The sequence below is a fragment of the Papio anubis genome, chromosome 19 (genome assembly GCF_008728515.1).
Source record: "Papio anubis isolate 15944 chromosome 19, Panubis1.0, whole genome shotgun sequence".
In the NCBI taxonomy this organism is placed as follows: Eukaryota; Metazoa; Chordata; class Mammalia; order Primates; family Cercopithecidae; genus Papio; species Papio anubis.
The window spans coordinates 16325009-16349804 of record NC_044994.1 but is presented as its reverse complement, the minus strand read 5'-3'; the positions used below and the strand labels follow the sequence as shown (position 1 = coordinate 16349804).

The 24796-nt window shown below is 42.0% G+C and overlaps 2 protein-coding genes across 21 annotated transcripts in view; one reads left to right on the top strand and one right to left on the bottom strand.

The window, feature by feature from the left end:
* OSBPL1A (oxysterol binding protein like 1A) overlaps positions 1-3640 on the top strand; it is a 247289-nt gene extending 243649 nt beyond the window's left edge. For all 11 annotated transcript variants that reach the window (XR_004180037.1, XM_017951628.3, XM_017951626.3 and 8 more), the window contains 2 exons: positions 562-652; positions 2407-3640. Coding sequence is in view for 10 of the 11 variants with exons in the window: in XM_017951628.3 (XP_017807117.1) it covers positions 562-652; positions 2407-2509 (194 nt within the window). In the remaining variant the exon portion in view is untranslated. The remainder of the gene's footprint in view (positions 1-561; positions 653-2406) is intronic.
* Positions 3641-4374: 734 nt separating this feature from the next.
* Positions 4375-24796, bottom strand: CABYR (calcium binding tyrosine phosphorylation regulated). Of its 10 annotated transcripts, XM_009192545.4 has the most exons (7): positions 24641-24709; positions 24232-24346; positions 20519-20687; positions 20365-20418; positions 9521-9862; positions 5888-6485; positions 4375-4459 (listed from the first exon to the last, which is right to left on the bottom strand). In XM_009192545.4, coding segments are annotated over exons 3-7 (1140 nt in total). In that variant the 5' UTR covers positions 20664-20687; positions 24232-24346; positions 24641-24709; the 3' UTR covers positions 4375-4458. The 10 variants fall into 10 exon arrangements, 9 of the variants coding, with proteins under 9 accessions (XP_009190809.1, XP_009190808.1, XP_009190811.1 ...); XR_640326.2 differs by lacking the exon at positions 24232-24346 and having other exon boundaries at positions 5888-6011; positions 8582-9862; positions 24641-24796; XM_009192544.3 differs by lacking the exon at positions 24232-24346 and having other exon boundaries at positions 24641-24796.

Genomic DNA, 24796 nt, shown 5'->3' with positions numbered 1-24796 from the left:
AGGTACTACTGGCGTCTGCAGGCCAGGGATGCTGCGAAACGTCCTCTCCCACACCAGGCAGCCACTTATGATAGAATCACCACATGGCCTTTTATGATACAGCCATCACATCTAACATGTCATAGTGCCACAGTGGAGAAAAAGTGAGACACCGCGACAGTATTTTGGAAGACTTTAAATTCCTTAAGAATGGCATCTGAAGGAGCTCTGTGAGGTCTCACTAAGAATTTAGAATAATTTCACGTTTATTTAGTTTTTACACCCAATTTTTCATTGAAGAATTTTAACACAGTTGTTTTGGCCTTAAGAATAAGCAGGTTGTTCTTGGCAAGGTTGTTAAGAGCATAGGCTGTCAGAGATGCTGCGTCTGTGGTACCAGCTCTGCCTCTTACTAGCCCAGGTATCTGTTACAATTTTTGCTTGATATTTGACTCTGGTATTTGTGTTCTAATAAAAGGGAGAACGTGTAAATGGTTCTTTTGTGAAGTTCTTGCGCTTAATACTGTGCCTGGCATCCTCTATGTAGAGTGTTAATGGTTTGTATTGATGTTCTTATTTTAGATCAAGCTAGTGAAGAAAAAAAACGACTTGAGGAAAAACAAAGAGCAGCCCGCAAAAACAGGTCCAAGTCAGAAGAGGACTGGAAGACGAGGTGTGTGCCTGAGTCAGGGGGTGTGGCTCAGCTCTCAGGCAGGCTGCTGTGTGGGACGAGGCAGGGATGCCAGACACTGACCCCAGAGCAAGGGCCTATCTAACACAAACCCTGCTGAGTTGTCCCAGGCCTGAAAAAAAGTTATTTCCACTGACTTTTATCCATTCATCCATTGATGGACACAGGTTAATTCCATATCTTTGTTATTGTGAATCGTGCTGTCGTAAACATAGGGATGCAGGTATCCCTTCGATACATTGACTTCCTTTCCTTTGGATACCCAGTAGTGGGAGTGCCGGATCCTATGGCGTTAAGTTTTTTAAAGAAATCTCTGACCGGGCGCAGTGGCCCACGCCTGTAATCCCAGCACTTTGGGAGGCCGAGGCAGGCAGATCACGAGGTCAGGAGATTGAGACCATCCTGGCTAACATGGTGAAACCCCGTCTCTATTAAAAAAATACAAAAAGTAGCTGGGCATGGTGGCAGGTGCCTGTAGTCCCAGCTACTCAGGAGGCTGAGGCAGGAGAATGGCATGAACCCAGGAGGCGGAGTTTGCAGTGAGCCGAGATCATGCCACTGCATTCCAGCCTGGGCAACAGAGCAAGACTCTGTCTCACAAAAACAAAAATCTCCATACTCTTTTCCATAGTGGTTCTACCAATTTATATTCTTACTACCAGTGTATGAGCTTGCTTTTTTTTGCATCCTTGCCAGCATGTTTTTTCTTTTTAATAATTGCCATCCTAACTGGTATAAGAGAATCTTGTGGGTTTTATTCACGTTTTCCTCCTACTTAGTGATGTGGAGCATTTTCTCATATCCTGTTGGCTATTTGTATGTCTTCAGAAATGTCTCTTCATGTCTTTTGGATTATGTGTAGCATGGTATATTAGAAAAATCATGGTCTTTAACATTAAACCTAAATTTGCCATCAGTTACGAGGTTGGGCAAGTTATTTAACTGCTTAGACATTCAGCTTCTCATCTGTAAAACGGAGCTTTAAGAGTTTGAGGCCAGGCGCAGTGGCTCACACCTGTAATCCTAGCACTTCGGGAGGCCAAGGCGGGCGGATCTCAAGGTCAGGAGTTTGAGACCAGTCTGACCAACGTGGAGAACTCCTGTCTCTACTAAAAATACGAAATTAGCTGGGTGTGGTGGTGCATGCCTGTGAATCCCAGCTACTTGGGAGGCTGAGGCAGGAGAATCGCTTACACCTGGGAGGCAGAGGTTGTGGTGAGCTGAGATCGCACCATTGCACTCCAGCCTGGGTAACGAGCAAAACTCCGTGTCAACCAAAAAAAAAAAAAAAAAGTTTGAAGGGCATTTACACTGAACAAGGTGCCTTACATACTGCTGTGGGCATGCTGTAAATGTTAATTTTCTTATTCTAATTTATTCCTAACTGCTTAAAAGAATGCCTTGCTGTGGAAAATAAGACCCGGGCTAGAGGGTAAACCTGTTAGACAAATACATTGTTTCGAACCAACCTATTAGAAGACCCTGCTTCTGTCAAGTAGCTTGCTAGATCCTGGTGGGAAATGCATATTCCTTTTGCATGGTATCATTACCCCTTTTGGAATATTATTCCACAGACCTGTTCCCTACCTAAGGAGAAAAACAGCATCACTTCAGCATCTCTTTAGAAATCCCTCACAGAATGAGTTGCTGCAATAGAAAAATACTGCAAGCTAGTGAAGAAACAGCCTGTGATTTTCCAGTTTGCCCTGTAAATCTTGACGTTTTTCTTTTAACAGGTGGTTCCATCAAGGTCCTAATCCCTACAATGGAGCACAGGACTGGATTTACTCTGGCAGCTACTGGGACAGAAATTACTTCAATTTGCCTGACATTTATTAAAATGCATACAAGTCAGGGTGTTTGGCTAATCTACAAATAAGTCTTAAACCTATGTTTTTAAATTTTTTTCCCTTGGTTTCTACTTATCTTTAAAAAAAAGAAAAAAGAAAAAAAGAAAAAACATTCATAATTGCATTTCACCCCCAACAAAAGCAGGGTATAAGGTGATACTGGTGATGAAAGTCTTAGGAAAAATGCATAATTTTGCTATAAAACGTACTTATTTGGAATACTATTTTATATAGAGGTAAGAGAAGACTGCTGGGGAATATGCTTTTTATGGTCGCTGTTGCCATATTTACTGAAGGTTTATACCTAAATGTAACTTTAGCTTTATGGAACTATATAGTAATCCCAAATCAAGTTATTTTGAATATTTTTATGCTGTCATGCTTGAATGTTTTAGATGTAACCTTTGACATATTTAGAACTCTCATCCTATACAATGTTTATTGCTCAAATGTAGAGGTTATGTCATTTTATAAAGACTCCATTGATAAGATGGCTTTTATTCATACTAATCCTCCCAATTTTACCCCTTCCATCTTCCAAGAAGAAAAAAATGCCTGAATATTCAGAATAGATATTTCTGATTTGAAAATTCTAAAGAATTAAACTGGAAAAGTATTTAATTTACTTAGTGCTCTGAATTTACTTTTACAGTTTTCTGCAGTATCATTAAAATGTTTAAGTTTACATTTGAATTGAAAATATGTATAAAATCTAGCAATTCACAAAAATGCCCTAGAAATATAGATTTTAATCACCATTACATAATGACAAACCTTGTTAAATGCTTCCATTTCCAGTGGCAAATGCCGCTAGAGAAATTAAGTTGCACTCATGTAAGTATCAAACTATATAAAAGGAGGTCTTGTGCATTTCAAGTTTGCAAGGTACTTGTGTACTTAAAATATGTGTGGAGACCTACTGTACAGTAGTTTTGCCCCTTTAATTGGGGCACATTAATCTTAAATCTTATAGTATTTATCCACCCAAACCCCAGACTGAGATATTGCTCCCATGGGCCTTAGGTAGCTGCCAGTACATGATTTTAATTGCTGTCTTGAAGTTAACAAGTGTTATAATGAAATAATCTACCTGATGCTAAATAAAGGCTTTAGAATGTTCCCCAAAAGTGTGGTTTCTTTTAAAATTTCAAATATACTGATGTTGTCACTTAATACTATCCTGAATTGTTAGAAGTGTCCTATCAAAGAAGTCCTGGTGGTGCCATGGCTCCCGGGGCGGAGGAGATGACCGGTTACCCGGCACGCATAGTGGTGAGTAGGAATTTAGCCTTCAGTTCATCTCTGGATAGATACAGTATAGAGAGGTGCTACTGTATTCATTTGGTGTGAATCTCAAATGCAGAATCAAGTGGAACTACCTGGTTAGAAAATTCGTAGGCCGGGCGCGGTGGCTCAAGCCTGTAATCCCAGCACTTTGGGAGGCCGAGACGGGCGGATCACAAGGTCAGGAGATCGAGACCACCCTGGCTAACATGGTGAAACCCCATCTCTACTAAAAAATACAAAAAACTAGCCGGGCGAGGTGGTGGGCACCTGTAGTCCCAGCTACTCGGGAGGCTGAGGCAGGAGAATGGCGTAAACCCGGGAGGCGGAGCTTGCAGTGAGCTGAGTTCCGGCCACTGCACTCCAGCCTGGGGGACAGAGCGAGACTCCGTCTCAAAAAAAAAAAAAAAAAAAAAAGAAAATTCGTTACTAGATCTGTTAGAGTGGTAATAGTTTAAAAGTATACACATAGGAGTTGGAAAATGCTATTGCTTTATAAGTCTGAAAAGAGTTTGGTTGGTTGGTTGGTTGTAGTCCTCCTAAATTACAAAAATAAGCAATGCAAAATTGTATGCTTGCATGAAGTTTATTGATACATTACACTGGTGGCAGACTCCTCCCTGAAATGTTGACCCAAAGAGCGTCATTTCTGGATCTGTTAGGAATAATGCAAACATTGAATTGTTTAGTTACACATGAAACTGAACATGTGAAATGAGCAGAAGATCAGAAATGCAATGTCTACCCTCCTGCTCTGTTACTAAGCTTAACTAGTTACCTATGGGCTTTTGCACTGAAATATCCCAGCAATTTCATGCTGAAAACAGCCATTTTGGCAGTTCCACTAGAAGTCCATAAAGAGTTTGAAGAAGTGCACCTAGCCCTAAGATAATTTTGTCTTTCCTTAAAATATAGTAACTGGTCCTTGAGCCTGCTTATGAATTAAATCTAGCTTTTGTCCATCTCTCAGATGTTCAACTTAAAATTCCCACTAATTATTTGAAGTAACTAATTGGTACATAACGCTTCTGTACTTTCAACTCATCTCCCCACTTCCTCTGTTGACCTCCCCCTTGCTGCTAATCTGCACATAGCAGCCCAAAGGATCTAATAAAAACAGGAATCTGATTCTATCATTCTTCTGCTTAAAACACTTGTGCTGGCTTCCCATTGAACTTTCCATCAAAATCTTTCATTTTATACGATCTCCCCATTCCGTCCCAGTCAGTCTCACGGTGGCCTACTTTGCTGTCTCTGGAACCCCCGTGTTCTTTTCTTTTCTGCCCTAGGACACAGCCTGGGTGCACCCTGCAAAGCTGGCTCCTTCTCATGCTCGGGTGTCAGTTTACATCTGAGCCTGAACACCCTATCTAATAGTGACAATTAAAGGCAGGCCTGTGTCAGTACCTTGTTTTCTCCATAATACATGTTGTAATACACTTTTTTGTCTGTCCCCCCCATAAGATGTATGTCCCATGTTTTGCTCACTCTACTGTCCACACATAGGGGAGAAGGGCTAGCATAAGGCTTGGCATTAAGTATGAATGAAAAATTTAAAAATGATTTGTGAGTGATCAAACTGTCTCATCCACAGTTAATCTCAGTTGTTTAGCTCTTTACTCTGCCTCTCACCTGTCCGTCTACTGCCTCTTACCACGTGGATTAAGTGCTCCGTTACATAATCAAGACTTTTCTCTCTTACCTTGCCCTTCAGTTGTTCCCAGCTCCTCCCTACTCCCTAAACATGCCAACTAAATTGTCCCGTTTTAAAAATCCATCCCCTTTTCGCATCTACCACTGTGTTAGACAACGGACTAGGTATTTCAAAGGCGACTGAGTTCATTAGTGTCATGTATCGGGCATCAAATCCTTGGCGTGAGTCATTGTGGTGCAGTGCACCTGCTGTGCATTTACTAGTAACTGGTGGTTAGGAAGCTGGAGACAATAACCCAAGGAAATTAGAGTATACCCCAACTTCTTATCTCAAGTTATTTTTAAATATCTGAATCTCCAGCTCAGCAAATCAAAATGCTCAAAGCGCACGTGTGAAGGCCTAAACATTACGGCAGGAAAGTGTACCTACCAGTTTTCAGTTTCCGCTTTGCGAACTTTGTGAGCAGTAGTCACGGTTACCTCCCCAGCAATACCGTAACTTCCAAAGGGAGCACATTTGTCACCAGATCCTGAACTTTTTTTAGCTACATCTTCTACTGGGAAAGCAACAGAAAGGAAAACAGGGCTTTTTGGCCTGGGGACATCTTGTCCACTTGGAGGATTAGCATTCTGGGGACTTAGGGTCTGTTTCTGGAATTTCTCATCTGCAGGAACAGCAATGGGCACTTGCATTGCAACATATCTCAAGACATCTGACTGTGAAACGACAGCATGTCCAGGAAGAGGTTTCCATCCCTGTGCTTCCTGAACATTTGAGCCTACTAAGATAAAAGGTGGGGCACTGGTCTTCTTGGTGTCGCCCATCACATAAGTTGGAAAAGTGACTTTTGGTGGATGCTGCAGAAACTGTGGATCCTGAGGATTAGAGAAATAGAGGGTTGCTTGGGGGAAAGGCCCAGGTGCAGGTGGCGGTGATGGGTGACCTTGTTGATTCTTATCAGTTAGACAATAAAGGGTCCACATGTTAGAATATGGTGGTGGCTGTCCTCGTTCACTTGCTGCCATTGCTATAAAAAAAAATTTTGCAGGAATTAAAGTTTTAGTCTCTGTATCAGGCATTATGCATAGTAATGTCTCTGTAAGTCTCTTACATATAACACAGCTGTAGTGGTAGGCACCATAGAGCATGCTATAGAGAGGGCTGCATAATTGTGTTTGACAGTGTGAAAGAGATTCTCTACAGTTGAAAAACGAGAACACAGTGTTGCGATGGCAAGTGGCAGGGACGCTACAGTTGTGGCTAAAGAAGAATCTTACTCTAAGTTGCTATTTCCAGCTACTTCAACTTTAGATGTGGCTTCTGTAGGATCCTTACAGAGGAAACTGGACAGTCAACACAACCTTTTGCTTTACCCAAAAGTCAATTGAAGAGTGTGTTAAGCCATTAAAGGAAGCGTTAATGCATCTGCATAGTGTTTTATTTCCTAAGTTAGCACTAGGTATCATCTTCACCACATAATCAAATCTCTCTGGCCCTTCACAGGCACCATTATCTCCCATTCACTTGTTACCACATAAAACGTCACATAATCTGGGATTCAGAACCTCAGAGAGCACCCCTTTTAGGCAAGACTTGAAATCATAGGTCCTAGGTGGCAGTAAAAGGCTGGTTGGCCCCACAGGGATTCTTTGGGTTGAGAAAAAGAGGTTTAGGAGTGCCACCTATAATGCAAGTGTGACCCGCCTCTTGAAGACAGTACTGTCTTAGACGAGTTTCACTTGGCCCAAATGTGCCGAGTTCACCTTTTGAACACTGGGCCATATATCCCCAGTGCAGCCTTTTTCTTCCCCTGAAAAGAACGTAACACTACGCACAGGATTAAGTGGCCATTTTCCCAATAGCTTCAGATACTTTCAAGTGATCTTTTTTTTTTAAGCTTGTTGAAAAATATGTCCAAGCCAGGTCTTCACTGTCTCACAGGAAGAGAGGGTTTGATAGTCTGCATTTTTTTGTTAATATCCTCTTAGTGTTGTGGACAACTCCGTTTTCCTTTAGAAATAGTTAAGCATTTGAAAACAGTGACTTGGTCTGGACATGCTGCGTAAGCCACAAATATAGCGCCAGTCCCACACGCTGCACTCCCAGTGCTGCCCTCTGCCTTTGCAGCTGTGCAGAATCCCTGTCACACTGCCAGACAAAATGTGATCTTTTCTAAACACCTGCTTTGCTAACACTTTTTGAATCACTCTGGCTCAGTTAAGAGTCAGGGTTGAGAGATTTTGCAAAAGGAATGGGGGCTTGGCTCATACATGTCCCTTCTGTCCCTAAAAAGGGCCCCTGCAATTATCCATGAGGCAGGAGGGTGAGCAGACCAAATGCCATAATTAGATGGAGATGAAGGCCACATCATGTCTGTGTCACAGGAAAACATGGTGATAGTTCAACAGCCAAGAAAGCAGCTTGATTTTGGCACTTGCCAGGGAGAGGGAACTGATCAAAGGAAGCCAATTACGTGAACTGCATCTATTGCTGTTCAAGTGCCGGGCTGTCCTTTCCGCCGCTGATACCTCCCAGCTCCCCTGACCTCTCCCCTCTCCATCTAGCTATGAAGCTGCTCTTCAGCTGCAGGAAGCTCCCAGGCAGAAAACAAAACGCATGGCCCAGCACCCCAAACCTGGTTACAGAGCTCTCCTGACTCAGTGTGAAAGCAGTCAAACACGCCACCATTTTTTCACTTTTTAAAATGCCATAGCCTATGTAAATGCATTGCTGTAGTTTAATTTTAGATTCACAAGAGGAAAATTTCAAACCAACACCCTCTAATTACAGTTTTGCAATCAACCTATTCGGATCACATGAATATATTTTGTACCTGACAACAGGCTATATTGTTGTTGACTACATAATATGTCCAAAAGAATAACACAAAAGTGCTGGATGACCAAACTTTGAGGCCAGGCTCTGGGGACGTCACTTTAAAATCACTCCTGTCATAGTAGTAGAATCTCAAACACAACAAAGCCTTTAAATAGCTTTGGCATTTTAAAACAATCTGTTGAAAATAAAGACTGACCAATCTGCAGGGAGCCTACATAGATGGCAACCTGAAATACAGATGTCACCTGAAATGCAATTTGTAATGGAAATACCTGATTTTCTTACCTGGCTTCATCAAACCTTATTCAGCTGTTGCTTCCCCTTCTGGTTCAATTTCTGGTGCAGTAAGGCCTTCTGGAGCAGGAGGGAAGGGGCCACTAGATGACTTTACAGATGTACCTGAGTGCACTGCTTCTGCAGCTTCCCCAGAGAGCACAGGTTTGCCTTCCATCTCCTGGGGTACAGAGTTTTCCCCAGACTCCTCCTGCCCAGTATTGTCAGAGACTATTGAAGTGATCCCCACTTCAAGGTGCAGAGATTTTTCAGAGCCTATTTTGATAGCGCCCTCTGCATCCAGGAGTTGTGCAGGTACCTCAGGCTGACCTTTCAAAGATGTGTCAGAGAGCAGAGCTGCTGCTTCTGCCTCCGTATATACTGAGGAATATTTTGCATTCTCCTCCAACTGTGCAAGTTCTACGGACTCTACAGATATTTTAGATATGCCAGAGGTGGTCTTTTCTACTACAGATTTGGGACTAACTGGTGGTGACTGCTCATTTTCTTTAGGACAAGCAACTTGATCAGTAAAAGGGGTAACTATTTGTTCTGGCAGTTGCTCGATATAAACAACTCCTTCAATCACAGGCACATCGTTATAGACAGATGATATATGAACAGTTGACATAACCTCAATATCAGCCTGCAAAGTGACCTCAGGAGCTTGATCATAAGCAGGAGGTTCTTGTTCATCCTGCAAGGGGACTGAGGAAGCCGTTGATTGTTCAGCCTCATTTTCTTTAGGTTGAGAACCCAAATCTACATGGACAGATGTTTGGCTCACAACCTGCACTTCTAGCACCTTTCCAGAACACACAAGAGGAGCAGCCACCATGATATCTTCAGCAGCCTCTGAGCTTGGCACCTCCTCGATAACAACAGGCATACTGGTTGCCACATCCACCATTAAAACATCAGATTGATCAGAATGAATAGATGAAACTTTACCTAACATCTGAGCAGCAAGCTGAGCTGGGTCAGCTGGGACGTAGGCAAACTCTGGTGAGACAGCTGTTGGAGGTGGTGATGAGGGTGGGGTAGTAGCCTTAGGGGTGGCTGGTTTGGAAGAAGAATCACCAACTGCTTCAGTTTGCTCAGCACCTGGCTCAGCATAAACTGATGGAAACTGGGTGGTTTTGTCACTATATTCTGTTCTGGTTACATTGTCCTCGTCTGTGTCTGTAGATTTTTCCATCTGGGTAGGTACTTTAGATTCTACAGATGTTTTTTCTGGTTCTTTTAAACATTCTAATTTCTTCTGTGGTGTCGTTCCTTCTGACCATTTCTCTACTAAAACACAACAACCAGATGGGTTAATTAGCATCTATGCCCCAAAAAAATATTTTTAAAGAAGGCAATAATAGGGATGTGGTGGCTCATGCCTGTAATCCCAGCACTTTAGAAGGCTGAGGCGGGAGGATTGCTTGAGCCCAGGAGTTCAAGACCAGCCTGGACAACAGTGAGACCCCATCTCTACCTCTCCCTCCCACCCAAAAAAAAGCAATAATGGGTTGAGCATTCAGATGTCAGTAGAGACACAAATATAAGAGTTTTCAGCTTTGTTTTCCAACATCTGTAGTGTGGGTAATAAAACATTCCTGTCCTTGTCTACTCCAAGACCCTCAATTCATTTCCTTAGAAATAAGTGACTCTCAATAGCGCAGTGGCAAGACTAATAATCAGATATCATCCTAAGGTGGTCCGCATCAAGGGAAAGATGATAAGATCATAACTTTGTGCCTAGAAATAAGGAAGCTGAAAACCTCCATGGAAAAAGCTCCTGATCAAACTTCCACACAAAACTGGGGGAAAAGGTTGGGTCGGAGGGAGACCAACTTGGGCAGTAAATTATTTCATCTTTGTTGGTGTAGTAACTTAGTAATGACATAGATGCTGCATATTAATAAAGGCATTCCTCCATTTAAGAAAGTTGGTATATAAAGTTTAACTTAATGAACTGATAAGCTAGAGGACTATAGGATTTTTTTTTTTTACATTAGGAAAGTCACATATTCTAACCTAAAAATGCTAGCAGCTGCTAGTGATGTGTGATCATACAGCCACAGTCAGACTGACCCAGCCAAGAGGAAAAGAAAGAAATCTCTGGATTTCAAAGTGTAGACTTAAGTGAATCCTCAGGCATGAGGAAAATTCTCATGGTTTGGAAGGTCACAACAGCTGATGACATATACAAAATCCTAGAGCTGGAAAACTGCTGTAATATTTTATGTGCATCACCCACACACCTAACTACCTTAGTCGTTAACTCATCAAAAGTTTTCACATCTGTTTGCTGAGAATTTTCCTTTGGGAAGCATTTCTCTAATGAAATTTACAAGAAAAGCAGAATTTGCTTCAAAAGAATATATTTGGCTTAAGTCAAAACTTTGGAGACATATTTTCAATAGGTTCAGCTGCATTCTGAAAAGCAGTGTCTCCTTTGACATTGGCTGCTGATGTTTTATAAATTCAATTAAGATTTCTAATACTGGACATGGACATTATACCAAATGCTCACATGCAGAGAAAGATTCAAAAAGAGAGAAAGCCACATCTATCGTTACCTCCCTCTGCTTAGAACAATAACCTCATTTTCCTAACCATTCACCTCCTTCAGGACTTTCCCATCCACTTTTTAGGAAAGCCCTTTTACCCACCAACACATTTGACTGAGTGCTTGTGCTACATGGTACATGTACGAGTGGTCTAGGCACTATTGAGGATAGAAAGACTGTTAAGACGAGACCTCATATAGCTTACATTTAATAGGGGAAATAAGATAGACAAATATAGGTTAAAAAGTTCAAGTACCTAACTGGTACTAATAAAGATCTTAGAGTTCAGAGGAGGGGGAAAATCTTTTTTTTTTTTCTTTTTTAAATGGAGTCTTGCTCTGTTGCCCAGGCTAGAATGCAGTGGCGCCATCTTGGCTCACTGCACCCTCTGCCTCCCAGGTTCAAACGATCCTCCTGCTTCAGCCTCCTGAGTAGCTGGGACTACAGGCGCCTGCCACCATGCCCAGCTAATTTTTGTATTTTTAGTAGAGGCGGGGTTTCACCATGTTGGCCAAGCTAGTCTCAAACTCCTAGACCTTGTGATCCACCTACCTCAGCCTCCCAAAGTGCTGGGATTACAGGCTTGAGCCACCACGCCCAGCCGAAAAATCTTATTTAAGCCTGACATTGGGAGAGTTACTCTTATGTTTAGGATATAGAAAGCTACAAAATACATTGTTTCCATCCATAACAACAGGAAAATGCCAGATAGATAAGCCACAAAATCATAACTTTTCTTGAGACCAGCAGAGAGATGAAGTCAAAAGGTAATCAAGTAACCTGATTTCAAAAGAGGAACCAGCCCCTCCAAGGAGAAAAGGGACACAAGAAACAGTCTCAGCTGTAGCAGGATCCAGAAAGAATAGGCTGCCATCACACCAGCTGGTAAGAATGTACCAGCTATAATCTGAATGTACTGGTAAAGGCCAACGGTGCACTACATGTCAGTCTGGAATTACCTGGGACTCCAGACCCAAGGAAATTCACACTCATTAGCAAACACTTTTCCACGGGCCTCACATGAAAGATGGAGGCAGGGTTGAAGGCCAGACAGAGCTCTCCTATTATCAGAGCAGAGACAGGAGACACTGGCCCAAGACTGACCACAGATGGAAGGCAGAGTTTGGCTACCATGTGACAGACGGCAGGAACACCAAGAAAGCCCCGTGTCCAAAGCCCAGGTGCACAGGTCCAGCCTAGGTCTGAGACAGGCCCAGAACAACAGGGAACCTCCTGCACTGCTAACCAGCCCAAGGCTGAGAAACAAGAGACAGCAGGCTGCCACCAAGAGAGGGGGCAAGAGTTTGGAGAGAGATGCCCTTTGTGGGGCATGCTGGCAGAGAAGGCTGAAAGCTGAGGGGGAAGCACAGATGCTGAGAAATACCCTCTGGCACCCCAGCCCCACCCTCAGCAAAAGGTCTTGGTAGCCCTCTCCTAGAAGGATTTGAGGTCTGTAGTACAGTGAAGGTAATGAAAGCAACAAAACCCAAGTCCAACTCCGAACCAGATTGACCTCCCCATACCCACACCAATTCAAGGCCTCCCTAACTATTTTCCCCCATAAGGTCTTCAATTCTCCAACCACCGATTTACTTACCATGAGCGTTTTCAAGAACGCAGCCAATCTAGGGATTGGATTCCTGCAATCCCTAGACTGACCTGACAGGTTGCTTGTGGTATAATTTAGGCAACTCTGCAAAGGACCACTTGCTCTTTTAATTACAAGTGTCTCCCTCACAGGCTCATGGTACCTGAAATTATGTCTAGGAGATTAAAATGATTTAATGTTTTAAATGTTAAGAAAGCTCAATATTTTTGTCTCTAGAAGTCCCCTGTTAAACAAAAACATCCCTTATAACCACCATTCTGGAAAGGTAAAGCATTATATAATTATGAATCCTTAACAATTTACCAGGGAATGTAGGATATTGTTTTCTTCCCTGCAGCTTTCTCATAGTAAAAAAATTAATGAGAAAACCTAGATTCCAGTCCTGCCTCTAAGATTTAATAGCTGCATGACCAAGTCAACTGTTCCAAGCTTCAGGCCTCCTCACTTGCAAAATGGGGATAACTGACTTCATGGAGTTTCTGTGGACATTAAGTGAAATAATGCATCTGAAAGCACCGAATAAACTCTAAATCACATATAAATGGGGAAGGAATGAATCAATACCCATTTAAAAAGAGATACAGAAAAGTTTTGAATATGTGATATCAAATTAAACATTATATAAATCTCAGATCTCTAATTCGAGATTTGATTCAGCTTTGATTAAAATTAAAATTGGCTATTTCCTAAATTGGGTGGTAAAATGCAGGATGTTTTTTCTTTATATGTGTGTGTTATATACTTATGGATTTTTTCATAATTAAAAAAATTGAGACCAGATGCCTTAAACTTTTATAGTGTTTTTGAAAATGCAAACACTAGGTCAGGCGCAGTGGCTCACACCTGTAATTCCAGCACGTTGGGAGGCTGAGGCAGGCAGATCACTTGAGGCCAGGAGTTCGAGACCAGCCCAGTCAACATAGTGAAATTCTGTCTCTACTAAAAATACAAAAATGAACCAGACACAGTGGCATGTGCCTGTAATCCCAGGTACTCAGGGAGCTGAGGCAGGAGAATAGCCTGAGCCCGGGAGGCAGAGGTTGCAGTGAGCTGAGATTATGCCACCATACTCCAGCTTGGGCAACAAAGCTAGACTCTGTCTTAAAAAAAAAAAAAAAAAAATACAAACACTAGATCAACCATTTGGCTTTGTCTGGAATACATGAAAGAATGTTGGCAAATATATACATACTAGTTACTATACACATATAATATAAATCTATATTGAATTCATGTCATTATCTGTTTATTAAGAAGGGTAAAGAGCTTTTCTCTAATGTATTAAAGTCAGCTTTAAATACGTATAACAATTGCTGACTTGTAACCTTGAGATTATGTTGGTTGTAGAAGACAGAATTTCTTCAAGTTGTAAACTAGGTTTGCTAAAGGTTGATCTTAACAACCTTATGAAGATTAACCCACTATGACTTCGGTGATGACTGATTCTACTTAAGCTGACAAAACTATACATACACACTAAGAATTAGGAACATAATTAAAGGCAATCCTTCTTGTAAAAAAGTTCCTTTTTAAGTATAATAAAATGACTCAAATTGGCTAACTTTAAAATTCATTGCAGAATCCTGATTTTCCATGAAATCAGTAAGATAAAGAGATAAATTCCAAGCATATGGTATTTTTTTTTAAATAGGCACAACTCATACAGAGATTCAGGGTACTGGGGTACATAACTGCCCAAGAAGCATAAGGAAAAGGACATATTCTGGCATGAAATGGGAAATCTGAAAGGCATCAAAGACCAGAAGTGTATAAGCAGCAGGGCCTAACAAGAGATACGACAGGCTGTATAAGAATTGGAGATGGGATGCTCAAAGAGAGTGCTTAAAGTCAGGAATATGTATGGTACATAGTCTTTTAAGAATTTAAAATAGAAGATTCCAACTAGCCTGTATTGAACTGATTGGAATGAGAATACCAGAGACTATAAAGTAGGTGGTTTGTTTCTTTTCTCCCCTCTTCCTCCTCGCCCTTCCTTCCATTCTTTCTTCATTCAACAATCATTAGTTGCACCAGTATGTGTTAGACACTGAAGAATCAAAGAGGAATAAGACTTCCTAAAGATCTCACTCTGATTAAGGATATAAGCAGATGATTGATTATATGACAATGTGGTCAGTACAGTGACTGAAATATGTATGGGGTCCAGTGGCTTTTAGGTAATTTGGGTTAACCTTTAGAAATAAGGAACAGGTGTGAAAGTGGCTAGTAATTTGGACTGTAGGAGGTGGAAAGCAAAAGATGGCATGGCCAGTTTGAAGGAGAAGAGCCATTCAACCTATCCTAGGTAATCTCTCCCATGCCATGCCCCTTTGCCTTCACTTTCCTCTTGGTTCTCCAGCGCTGCCATCAAACTTCGCTGGGCCACAGGGAGCAACACCAAATGCAGTTTGGCATCCCTTTGGCTTCATCCTTCCCTCTTCTCTTCTGGGTCTATTTCTGTATCCCTCACCCCATCACTCCCAACACATCCCCCCCTCCCCACATTTTTACCAAACCTCATCTCTCCCAACTTCACTTAAGGGCAAAGAATTAAAGCAGGGTGGGTGGAATAGCAGACATTCCCTCCCTTATTCTTTGCTAAGAGAATCTTAGCTAGATTAGTGGCAGCAATGTACCCAGCCCCAGGCACACTGGTTCTCAAGGGATAGTAGTATCCCCCTTCCACTGAGAGTATTTATAGATGTAGAGGGGACATTTGTATTTATTTCAATGTCTGAGAGGCATTAGTATTTTAGGAGCCAGGGTCAAGGATGCTAGGTGTCCTGCAATGCATGGGACAATTCTGATCTCTCTTACCATAAATTTTATCAGTAGTGCCACCACTTTCTCCTCCTTCCTGATGTAAACACAGGCACAACCCCTGGAGCAGTAGCATGCAGGGACATGTAAAACATTCTAAGAATGACACAGTAGAGTGCCTAGATATGTGATGCTTATTATTAAAGTATATTAGGAGCAGAATGAACACCTTTTCAGATCTGTTCTTAAAGTCACTCTTAATTGGTTTGCTGTTACTTGCAACCAAAAGCTTTCCTAACTGATACGAGGCATAAATTAGAGGGGGGTTGTATTAAATGCTGCTCTTTAGATACCCTGTCTGTTTTTTATTCTATGACTTCCATAATACCCATTTTCTCTCTGGGTACTTGTTGAATTCATTATCTTAAGATTTACACTACTAGATAATGTATCTGTACTTTTTTAAACCTTCTGCCCATAAACATCTGGGCTGTGTCCCATATACCCTCTCCTCTGTAGAATAAAGCTGATTAAAAAGAGGAGGATTATTTTTGGTTTCCTACATCATAGTCATGTCACATGTTTTATTGAATAGTTTTAGTTCTTCATATGCCTTTCCTTTTTTAAAACAATGTGTTTGCCTTATGGCACTGATTAGAACCTACAATACAAAGCTAAATAGAAATGGTAATATTGGAGATCTTTGTCCTGGTCCAATCTTGAGGGGAAGATATTCAGTATTCCCCATTGGGTATAATGGGTCAATTGGGTTGTCTGTAAGTTTTTGTGTATCCATTCCTAGATTTAGGAAGTTCCCTTGTGTTCCTTGCTTGCTTATAGGCTTTTTTTTTTTTTTTTTTTTGAGACATGGTTTTGCACTGCCATCTAGGCTGAAGTGCAATGGTGTGATCACAGCTTCAGCCTCCTGAATATCCAGGACTACAGGTGTGTGCCACCATGCCCAGCTAATTTTTAAAAAATTTTCTGCAGAGACAAGGCCTCACCATGTTGCTGAGGCTGGTCTCAAACTCCTGGCCTCAAGTGATCCTCCTACCTCAGCCTCCCAAAGTGCTTGGATTGCAGACATGAACCACCAAGCCCTGCTTATAAACTTCTTTAAAAGCATTTCTTGTACAGCAGGCAATGCATTCTTCTCAGTTTTTGCTGCCTGAGAATGTCTTTATTTTGCATTCATTTTTTAAAGGATATATTCACTAGGTATATATCAATTCTAGGCTGGCATTCTAGGTCACTGTATGTCATTCCATTGTTTTTGGCTTCTATGGTTTCTATTAAGAAATCACCTATTCGTCTTATTATTGTTCCCCTGAAAAGTAATGTACCCTTTTACCCCTCCACCTGCTCTTAAGATTTTGTCTTTTTCAGCAGTTTAGCTGTAATATACCTGTGTGTCATTTTCTTTGTATTTATCCTGCCATGGGTTCATTAGACTTCTTAAATCTGTAAACTATTGTCTTTCAGAGTGGGAAAATTCTCAGCCATTACGCTTTCAAATACTACTACTTTTCCATTTACTGCAATGACATAGACTTTTTTTTTTTTTTTTTTTTTTTAAAGACAGAGTCTTGCTCTGTCACCCAGGCTTTAGTGCAGTGGTGCAATCTTGGGTCACCGGGTCACTGAAACCTCTGCCTTCCAGGTTCAAGCGATTCTCGTGCCTCAGCCTCCTGAGTAGCTGAGACTACAGGTGGACACAGACCTTTTGACAATGTTCCATATACATTTCTTACATTCTTTTCTATTTTTCTCTTTGTCTTAATTTGGTGGTTATCTGCCTTGATTTGGTTGTTGTCTGTTGGCTCATTTTTTAGTTTCCTAATTCTGTCTTCTAATAAAGCCATATAATTTTATAGTTTGCAGTTATGGAATAAATGTTTCTTATTTTGTAGTTTCTAATTCTGTTGAAGTTCTGCATCTTTTCATCTATTTTCCATCTTTTCAAAATACCAATCATGGTTATTTTCTATCCACCTCATGTAGTAATTCCAGTATCTGGATATTCTTTGGGTCTGCTTCTAGTGAGTGTGTTATGTTTTAGCCCTTATCAATCACTTCTTCCTGCTTCTTTGAATGTCTAGTCGTTTTTAACTGTATGCTGGAAACTATAAATGACACATTGTAGAGGCTCTGATTGTTATTTTCTTCTAAATGGTACTGATTCTGTTCCAATGGCAAATCAATCTGATCCTCTTGAGATTTGATTATAAATTCTGGTGAAGTGGGCATACTTCAGCTTTGTTCTTACTCCTAGCGCATTCATAGTGTATGACCTTTATTCCTAGTGTATGATAGTGCACTACGTATACTTTAAAGTACACTTTATTCATAGTGTATGACCTTTCTGAGGTCTCAACTAAATTGCCAGGGTTTCGCAAAAATCTCTTATTTTTGGCTGGGCCCAACCTGCAAAGCCTCTCCCAACACTAAACGGTTCTGATCTCTCGACTTAGCTTTCAGTCTCCCAATAGCTGTTTCCTGCTAAACCTCCTCAAGCCTTACTCCACACATGAGGAGCTTAGGAGCTGGACAAAAACCCAAGGGAAATTCTTTTTTGCAAACTTTTGGAGGTCCTTCTCTGAAAATGCCTCCTTTCTGGTACTGTCACTCACATCCCAGCCACACTGAAAGACTGAAATTCTGCTTCTCTGTCACCTCTCCCTAGATTTCACTCACTGCTTGGGCTGTATTTCCCTGCATAAGAATTTGAAAGTGTCCTCAGGAAGAAAGCCTCTGTGAATATGGGCTGAATTTCTAGGAATCCTTTCTCCCAAGAATCTAGGTACTGGACTTCATTTTATATAATTTATACAGCTTTTATGTCTGTTTATGATAGGAGGACAAGTCCAATACTGGCTTCTCTGTCATAGCTGAAATGAAAATCTCTCCCTCTCTGCTGAATTTCACCTAGCACAGCATCTGGAAATTGTCAGGAAATTAAGTATTTGTTAAATGAAATTATGGATTGAACTTCAAGGATATGTAGGATTTTGAAAGGTAGAAAAAGGAGTGAAAGGAACTCCTGGAGGGAGAAGAAACATAAGCCCAAATCAAGTGATTTGAAATTTCACATTTCAGGAGATGACAGATTGTCTTAAATATACGGCACATGAGGTCTATGAAATGAGATGATTGCAAAGGTAGGACAGACTGAAATCAGAGAGAGCTTTGGATGTCATGCTGTTGTAAAGGGCTCAAAATTTACACACTGTGACTTAGATATGCCAGAACAGTATTACTTTCTCTAACTGATCTCATCTTGCATTAAAATGCTCACTTCCCAATAGCAGAATTTCATCTTAGTTTTAAAATCTGTCCCTTCAAAAAGTCTTTTGGTTAATTAGTGAGCCTTTTGGGCTACTGCTCCTTTATTAAAGGTTCTCCTCCTTCTAAAAAGGGGTAAGCTGAGTCTGGGGTAAGCTCTGTCTCTGATCCACATGTCCTTTTATGCTGGCTCTCCATGACCTCTGGTGGAGACATAACTGGTCTCTGGGTGTTTTTGTTTTGTTTTCTTTTGTTTGTTTAGAGACAGGGTCTCACTATTTTGCCTAGGCTGGTCTTGAACTCCTGAGTGCTGGGGTAAGCTCTGTCTCTGATCCACATGTCCTTTTATGCTGGCTCTCCATTACCCCTGGTAGAGGCATAACTGGTCTCTGGGTGTTTTTGTTTTCTTTTGTTTGTTTGTTTAGAGATGGGGGTCTCACTATTTTGCCTAGGCTGGTCTTGGATTCCTGGGCTCAAGTGATCCTCCTCCCGCCTCGGCCTCCAAAAGGCTGGAATTACAGGCATGAGCCATCACGCCCTGCCCTCTGGGTGCTGGTCTCTGACATCACTGCATTCATTGCTTAAAATGTTTCCATTTTGTGGGAAGTGTAACTTGTTTATCTCACTCAAGGACTGGCAGATCTCCTTCCTTTTAGTCCTGTGTAGCATCTAAGGCTTAGCTGCCAATTTTTATTTTATTCTCAGTTTGGATGTTATATGCTATAGCCCTCTGCTCATGTCACCTTTTCCCATCCTGATTCCTTGCTCATCATCACTTTCACTGGAATAATCCAAAAATACCAAGACTCACTAAAAACCATACACAGCGGCTAAGCACGGTGGCTCATACCTATAATCCCAGCACTTTGGGAGGCCAAGGCAGGCAGATCACCTGAGGTCAGGAGTTCGAGACCAGCCTGCCCAAGATGGCGAAACCCCATCTCTACTAAACATACAAAAATTAGACGGGCATGGTGGTGGGCGCCTGAGGCAGGAGAATCGCTTGAACCTGGACAGCAGAGGTTGCAGTGAGCCGAGATCGCGCCACTGCACTCCAGCCTGGGCAACAGAGTGAGACTCCATTGCAAAGAAAAAAAAAAAAAACCCTTCTAACAAAGTATTTAATCTCATAATTTGAGTCTTTATTACTATGAAATCCAATTCTCCTCATGCCTGTAATCCCAGAACTTTGGAAGGTTGTGGCAGGAGGATCACTTGCATCCAGGAGTTCAAGTCCAGCCTGGGCAACACGGCAAGACCCCATCACTATCAAAAATTTATAAAAAATTAGTTGGATATGATGAGTCACAACTGCAGTCCAAGCTACTTGGGAGGCTAAGACAAGAGGATCCCTTGAGCCCAGGCTGCAGTGAGCTATGATGGTGCCACTGCACTACAGCCTGGGTGACAGAGCATGTCTCTGGAAAAAAAAAATATATATATATATATGTATATTTTAAAAAGGACCAATGTGATTAAACATCAAATGATTTGTGGGCATCATTCTTAAGTTTGAATATATGCTAGTAATGATGCAATAATTAATAAACATCATTATTAAAACTATTACTACTTGTGGTACTTACCTTTAATCTGATGAAATTGTTTAACCAGATCTTTTATATCCACAGTAGTATTCCCTGAAGGAATCAATACAGGAAATCAAATACAGATACATAAAATTCCCAACTTAAAATGTTTTCTTTTTCAAAGCAGCAAATGTATAAAGGAATAACAAACCTCTGTACATAGTAAGTTCTTGAAAATAAGCTGCTGCAAACTGGTTGATGTCTGATGGGTTGGTTTTGAGAACAGCTCTACTAATTCCCTCGAGCAGAGTCTTGAGGCCATAGGGTACGACAAGTCTGGGCTTTGAAGAAATCATTTTGGCAGGATGTCTGTAACTCAACTAGAATGAAGAAAAACAAAGTCTTATAAATAATGTTTTACTAAAATATTTTTTTTCTTTTTTTTTTTTTTGAGACACTGTCGCCCAGGCTGGGGTGCGGTGGCATGATCTCAGCTCACTGCAACCTCTGCCTCCCGGGTTCAAGTGATTCTCCAGCCTCACCCTCTTGAGTAGCTGGGACTACAGGCGCCCGCCACCACACCCGGCTAATTTTTTGTATTTTTTAGTAGAGACGGGGTTTCACCGTGTTAGCCAGGATGGTCTCCACCTCCTGACCTCATGATCCGCCCGCCTGGGCCTCCCAAAGTGACTAAAATAGTCCTTATGAGTTAACTATAGTTTCCAATAATAAACTATCTCCTATTAAAATTATCAGCTTTAGTTCTAATATGTAGGTATTCATTTTAGTAAAATGGGCTAATTCTTGATGGTAGTTTAAAAAATAACACAACCCTACTAACAATAGCCTACTATGTGCAGATGAGCAATCTAGTACCATTATAGAAATCCATAGGAAAAGCCCTGCCAAGACCCTGAGGACATTAAAAACAAAGAACAAAAAACAGAACCTGCCTCTGTAAAATTCAGTGAGTATTTTGTGCAGTTAACATTTCATGTATCTGTTTCTAAACAAGTCCTTCCAAACCACACAGGCACTGGCCTTTCTGTATACATATGCATCAAACAGTTACAAGATAGTTTTTTTTTCTGTAAGAAAATGTTTTTCCTTATTTTTCTAAATATATTCTCCCATGTTGCTTTTCTGAGACAGAGTCTCACTGTCACCCAGGCTGGAGTGCAGTGGTGTGATCTCAGCTCACTGCAACCTCCGTCTCTTGGGTTCAAGCAATTCTCTGCCTCAGCCTCTGGAGTAGCTGGGATTACAGGTACCTGCCACCACACCCGGCTAATTTTTGTATTTTTAGTAGAGATGGGGTTTCACCATCTTGGCCAGGCTGGTCTTGAACTCCTGACCTTGTGATCTACCCGCAGCCTCCCAAAGTGTTGGGATTACAGGCATGAGCCACCACGCCCGACCGTTGCTCATGTTTAAGTGTGCATTTTTTAGCTTTAAATTTTGGGGGTTTTTTCAGCCTGCTTCATACCTGTAGGAATAACTTTGTTTTTAACATTAATCAGAGTGGGTATAATTTATTTGTGCTATTGTTATACCACCGTCATTTGTACCTGTCTTTTCTCGTATCTCCCTTACCCTCTTCCCAAATTTTCCCTTATGTTTCCCCTTCTGCCTTTCTGGCTTTTAAGTGGTATCAGAGATATTGCACAGACCAACCTGTAATTCTCGGAGCTGCAGAGGCTGCCACCTAAAACTATGTCAGGGTGTACGTGTTCTGACTCCTCCTAAAAAATTATCTAAGGCTTCTAAAGAACAAAATTAAATAAGAAAATCCCTAAAGTGGTGAGGGGAAAACTAAGATAGGAAAAACAGGGTGAAGCTACAGGTAAAGTTAGCACTCCAATGCATGCCATAGCTCCTTCATTTGATAAAGATGGGTATCAAATCGATCCCTGAGCTACCAAGGAGCCATCACAAAATAAGAGATAGGTGGTTAAGTGATTCAGGTTTCCTGAGGTGAAAAACAAATCAGTTGTTTGAGAGAACCACAGCTATTCCGGATACTGAAACCCAGGAGAAATTTCCCCCCCAAGTCCTTATAAAGCAAATAGTGTGATATAATGAGCCATGTCCTCAACAACATCCCTACAATAAATAATGAGTTTCATGGGGTTAAGTGTCATAGTCTAATTATAGAAGGGCACAGCTTCTATTATAAAGTAACTAATATAGCAAAATGTTCAATACTTAAAAGCACATCTCATCTTCCCAAAGGTCAGGACAAAATGAATCTGTACTGGCCAAAGCAAATCCTTTCAGAATATAATTAAGTATAATTGAATCCCTTAATGAAAACTTCCTTTTACAGCATCATTCAACAGATTTACTGAATTAAACCATCTTTAAAAAACCAGAAGTGATGCAGCAATCCCACTGCTGGGTGTATACCCAAATGGAAATCAGTCTACAGAAGAGATATCTGCACTCCCATGTTTGTTGCAGCACTGTTGACAATAGGTAAGATTTGGAAGCAACCTAAGTGTCTATCAACAGATGAATAAAGACAATGTGGTACACAGATACAATGGAGTACTATTCAGCCATTAAAAAAGAATGAGATCCTGTCATTTGCAACAAAATGGATGGAACTGGAGATTATTATGTTAAATAAGTGAGGCACAGAAAGGAAAACATTGCATGGTCTCTTATTTGTGGGAGCTAAAAATGGAAACAATTGAATCCATGGACATAAAGAAGGATGGTTACCAGAAGCTGGGAAGGGTAATGGGGGCCTGGGTGGAAAATGGGGAGAAGTGGGGCTGGTTAATGGGTATAAAAAATGAATAAAACTACTACTTGAAAGCACAACAGGGTGACTATAGTCAATAAGTTAATGTACATTTTAAAATAACGAAAAGAGTGTAACTGGACTGTAACACAAAGGATAAATGTTTGAGGGGATAGATGCCCCATTCCCCATAATGTGATTAACATTGTATGTCTGAATCAAAACATCTCATGTACCCCATATAAATATATACACCTACTATGTACTCACAGAAAAAGAATTTAAAAAAAAAATAAGTGGGGATTCGGCAGTCCCATATGCTAAATGCTAAGGAGCATAGGCAGCAATGACATATACATATATACTGTTTGTTACATATATATATTTGATACATACTCATACATATCGTATGTCTAATTTTAAGTACCCAAGGTGAGTAGATAGACCGTTTTGAAAGTGGCTCCCAGAGGCTGGGCGCGGTGGCTCACGCCTGTAATACCGGCACTTTGGGAGGCCGAGGCGGGCGGATCACGAGGTCAGGAGATCGAGACCATCCTGGCTGACACCGTGAAACCCCGTCTCTACTAAACATACAAAAAATTAGCCGGGCGTGGTGGCGGGCGCCTGTAGTCCCAGCTACTGGGGAGGCTGAGGCAGGAGAATGGCGGGAACCCGGGAGGCGGAGCTGACAGTGAGCAGAGATCGCACCACTGCACTCCAGCCTGGGCGACAGAGCGCGACTCCGTCTCAAAAAAAAAAAAAAAAAAAAAAAAATGGTGGGGGCTCCCAGAAACCATGATGGCGCCAACAACCTTTCAAGAGGCAGTTAGCAGTTGCTGCTACCAAAGGTGGGGACAGCGGCCATGCACTCCATGATCCCCCGTCCCACTCGTTCTCACCCCGACTTTGGGAACGTATGGGGCCAGGGACGCTAAACGTCCTACAGTTCAGTTCCCCACAAAGAACTGTCCTGAGCAAGCTGATGAAGGTCAACGGGTAAAATAGTCACAAACATTATTAGGGTTATTTAAAAGCGACAGCTTAATAATTCTCCCCAGATCCCTCCTATCACCAATACTGGTCCAACACTGGCAGAATTTAAACCCTGCCCCGCCCAACTGTAAACGTCCATGCGCCCACTACCACAAGGGTAACGTCTTAATCAAGAAACACGATGCCTTTCAGGATGCCAGCAGGGACTTCGGAGCCGTAGGTAACCGCACTCCCCCATCTCTCCCTGAAGAGCCTCCGGTGTGTGGCCCCCGCTGTGTCAGTGCTCGCTTTGCGCTAGGTCTGTTTGGGAGAGGGGAGTGAAATGTAGGAGGCTGGGCGTGCTCACTTCGCCTGGACTTGTTCAGGAGAGGCGGGCGACGGACCCACCGAGGCCCCAGATTCGGCAGCTGGCCGTCTAGTCGCCGCACTCCCCGGTGTGGGCCGGGGCCGCTCCACAGGTCCCCCCTAACTCTGAGGACCCTCCGCCTTCCCCGACACCTGAGGCTCCGACGACCTCTCCCATTTCGAGAGACTCCCTAAGGCATAACTGTCTCCGAGGCCGCAGGGTGCGCCTTTTCTCCAGACTCTCCCCACCTGCTTTCCGGCTGCGCTCTTAAGAGCTTCCTCGTTGCCCCCTTGCCGGCGGCTCCTGAGGTTTGACGCTTGCGAGCGTTTTTATAGCCCCGGAGGCATCAGGGCGTGCGTCACGAAGTCCCGCATCACAAAGCTCCGCACGCACGCAAGGAGGCG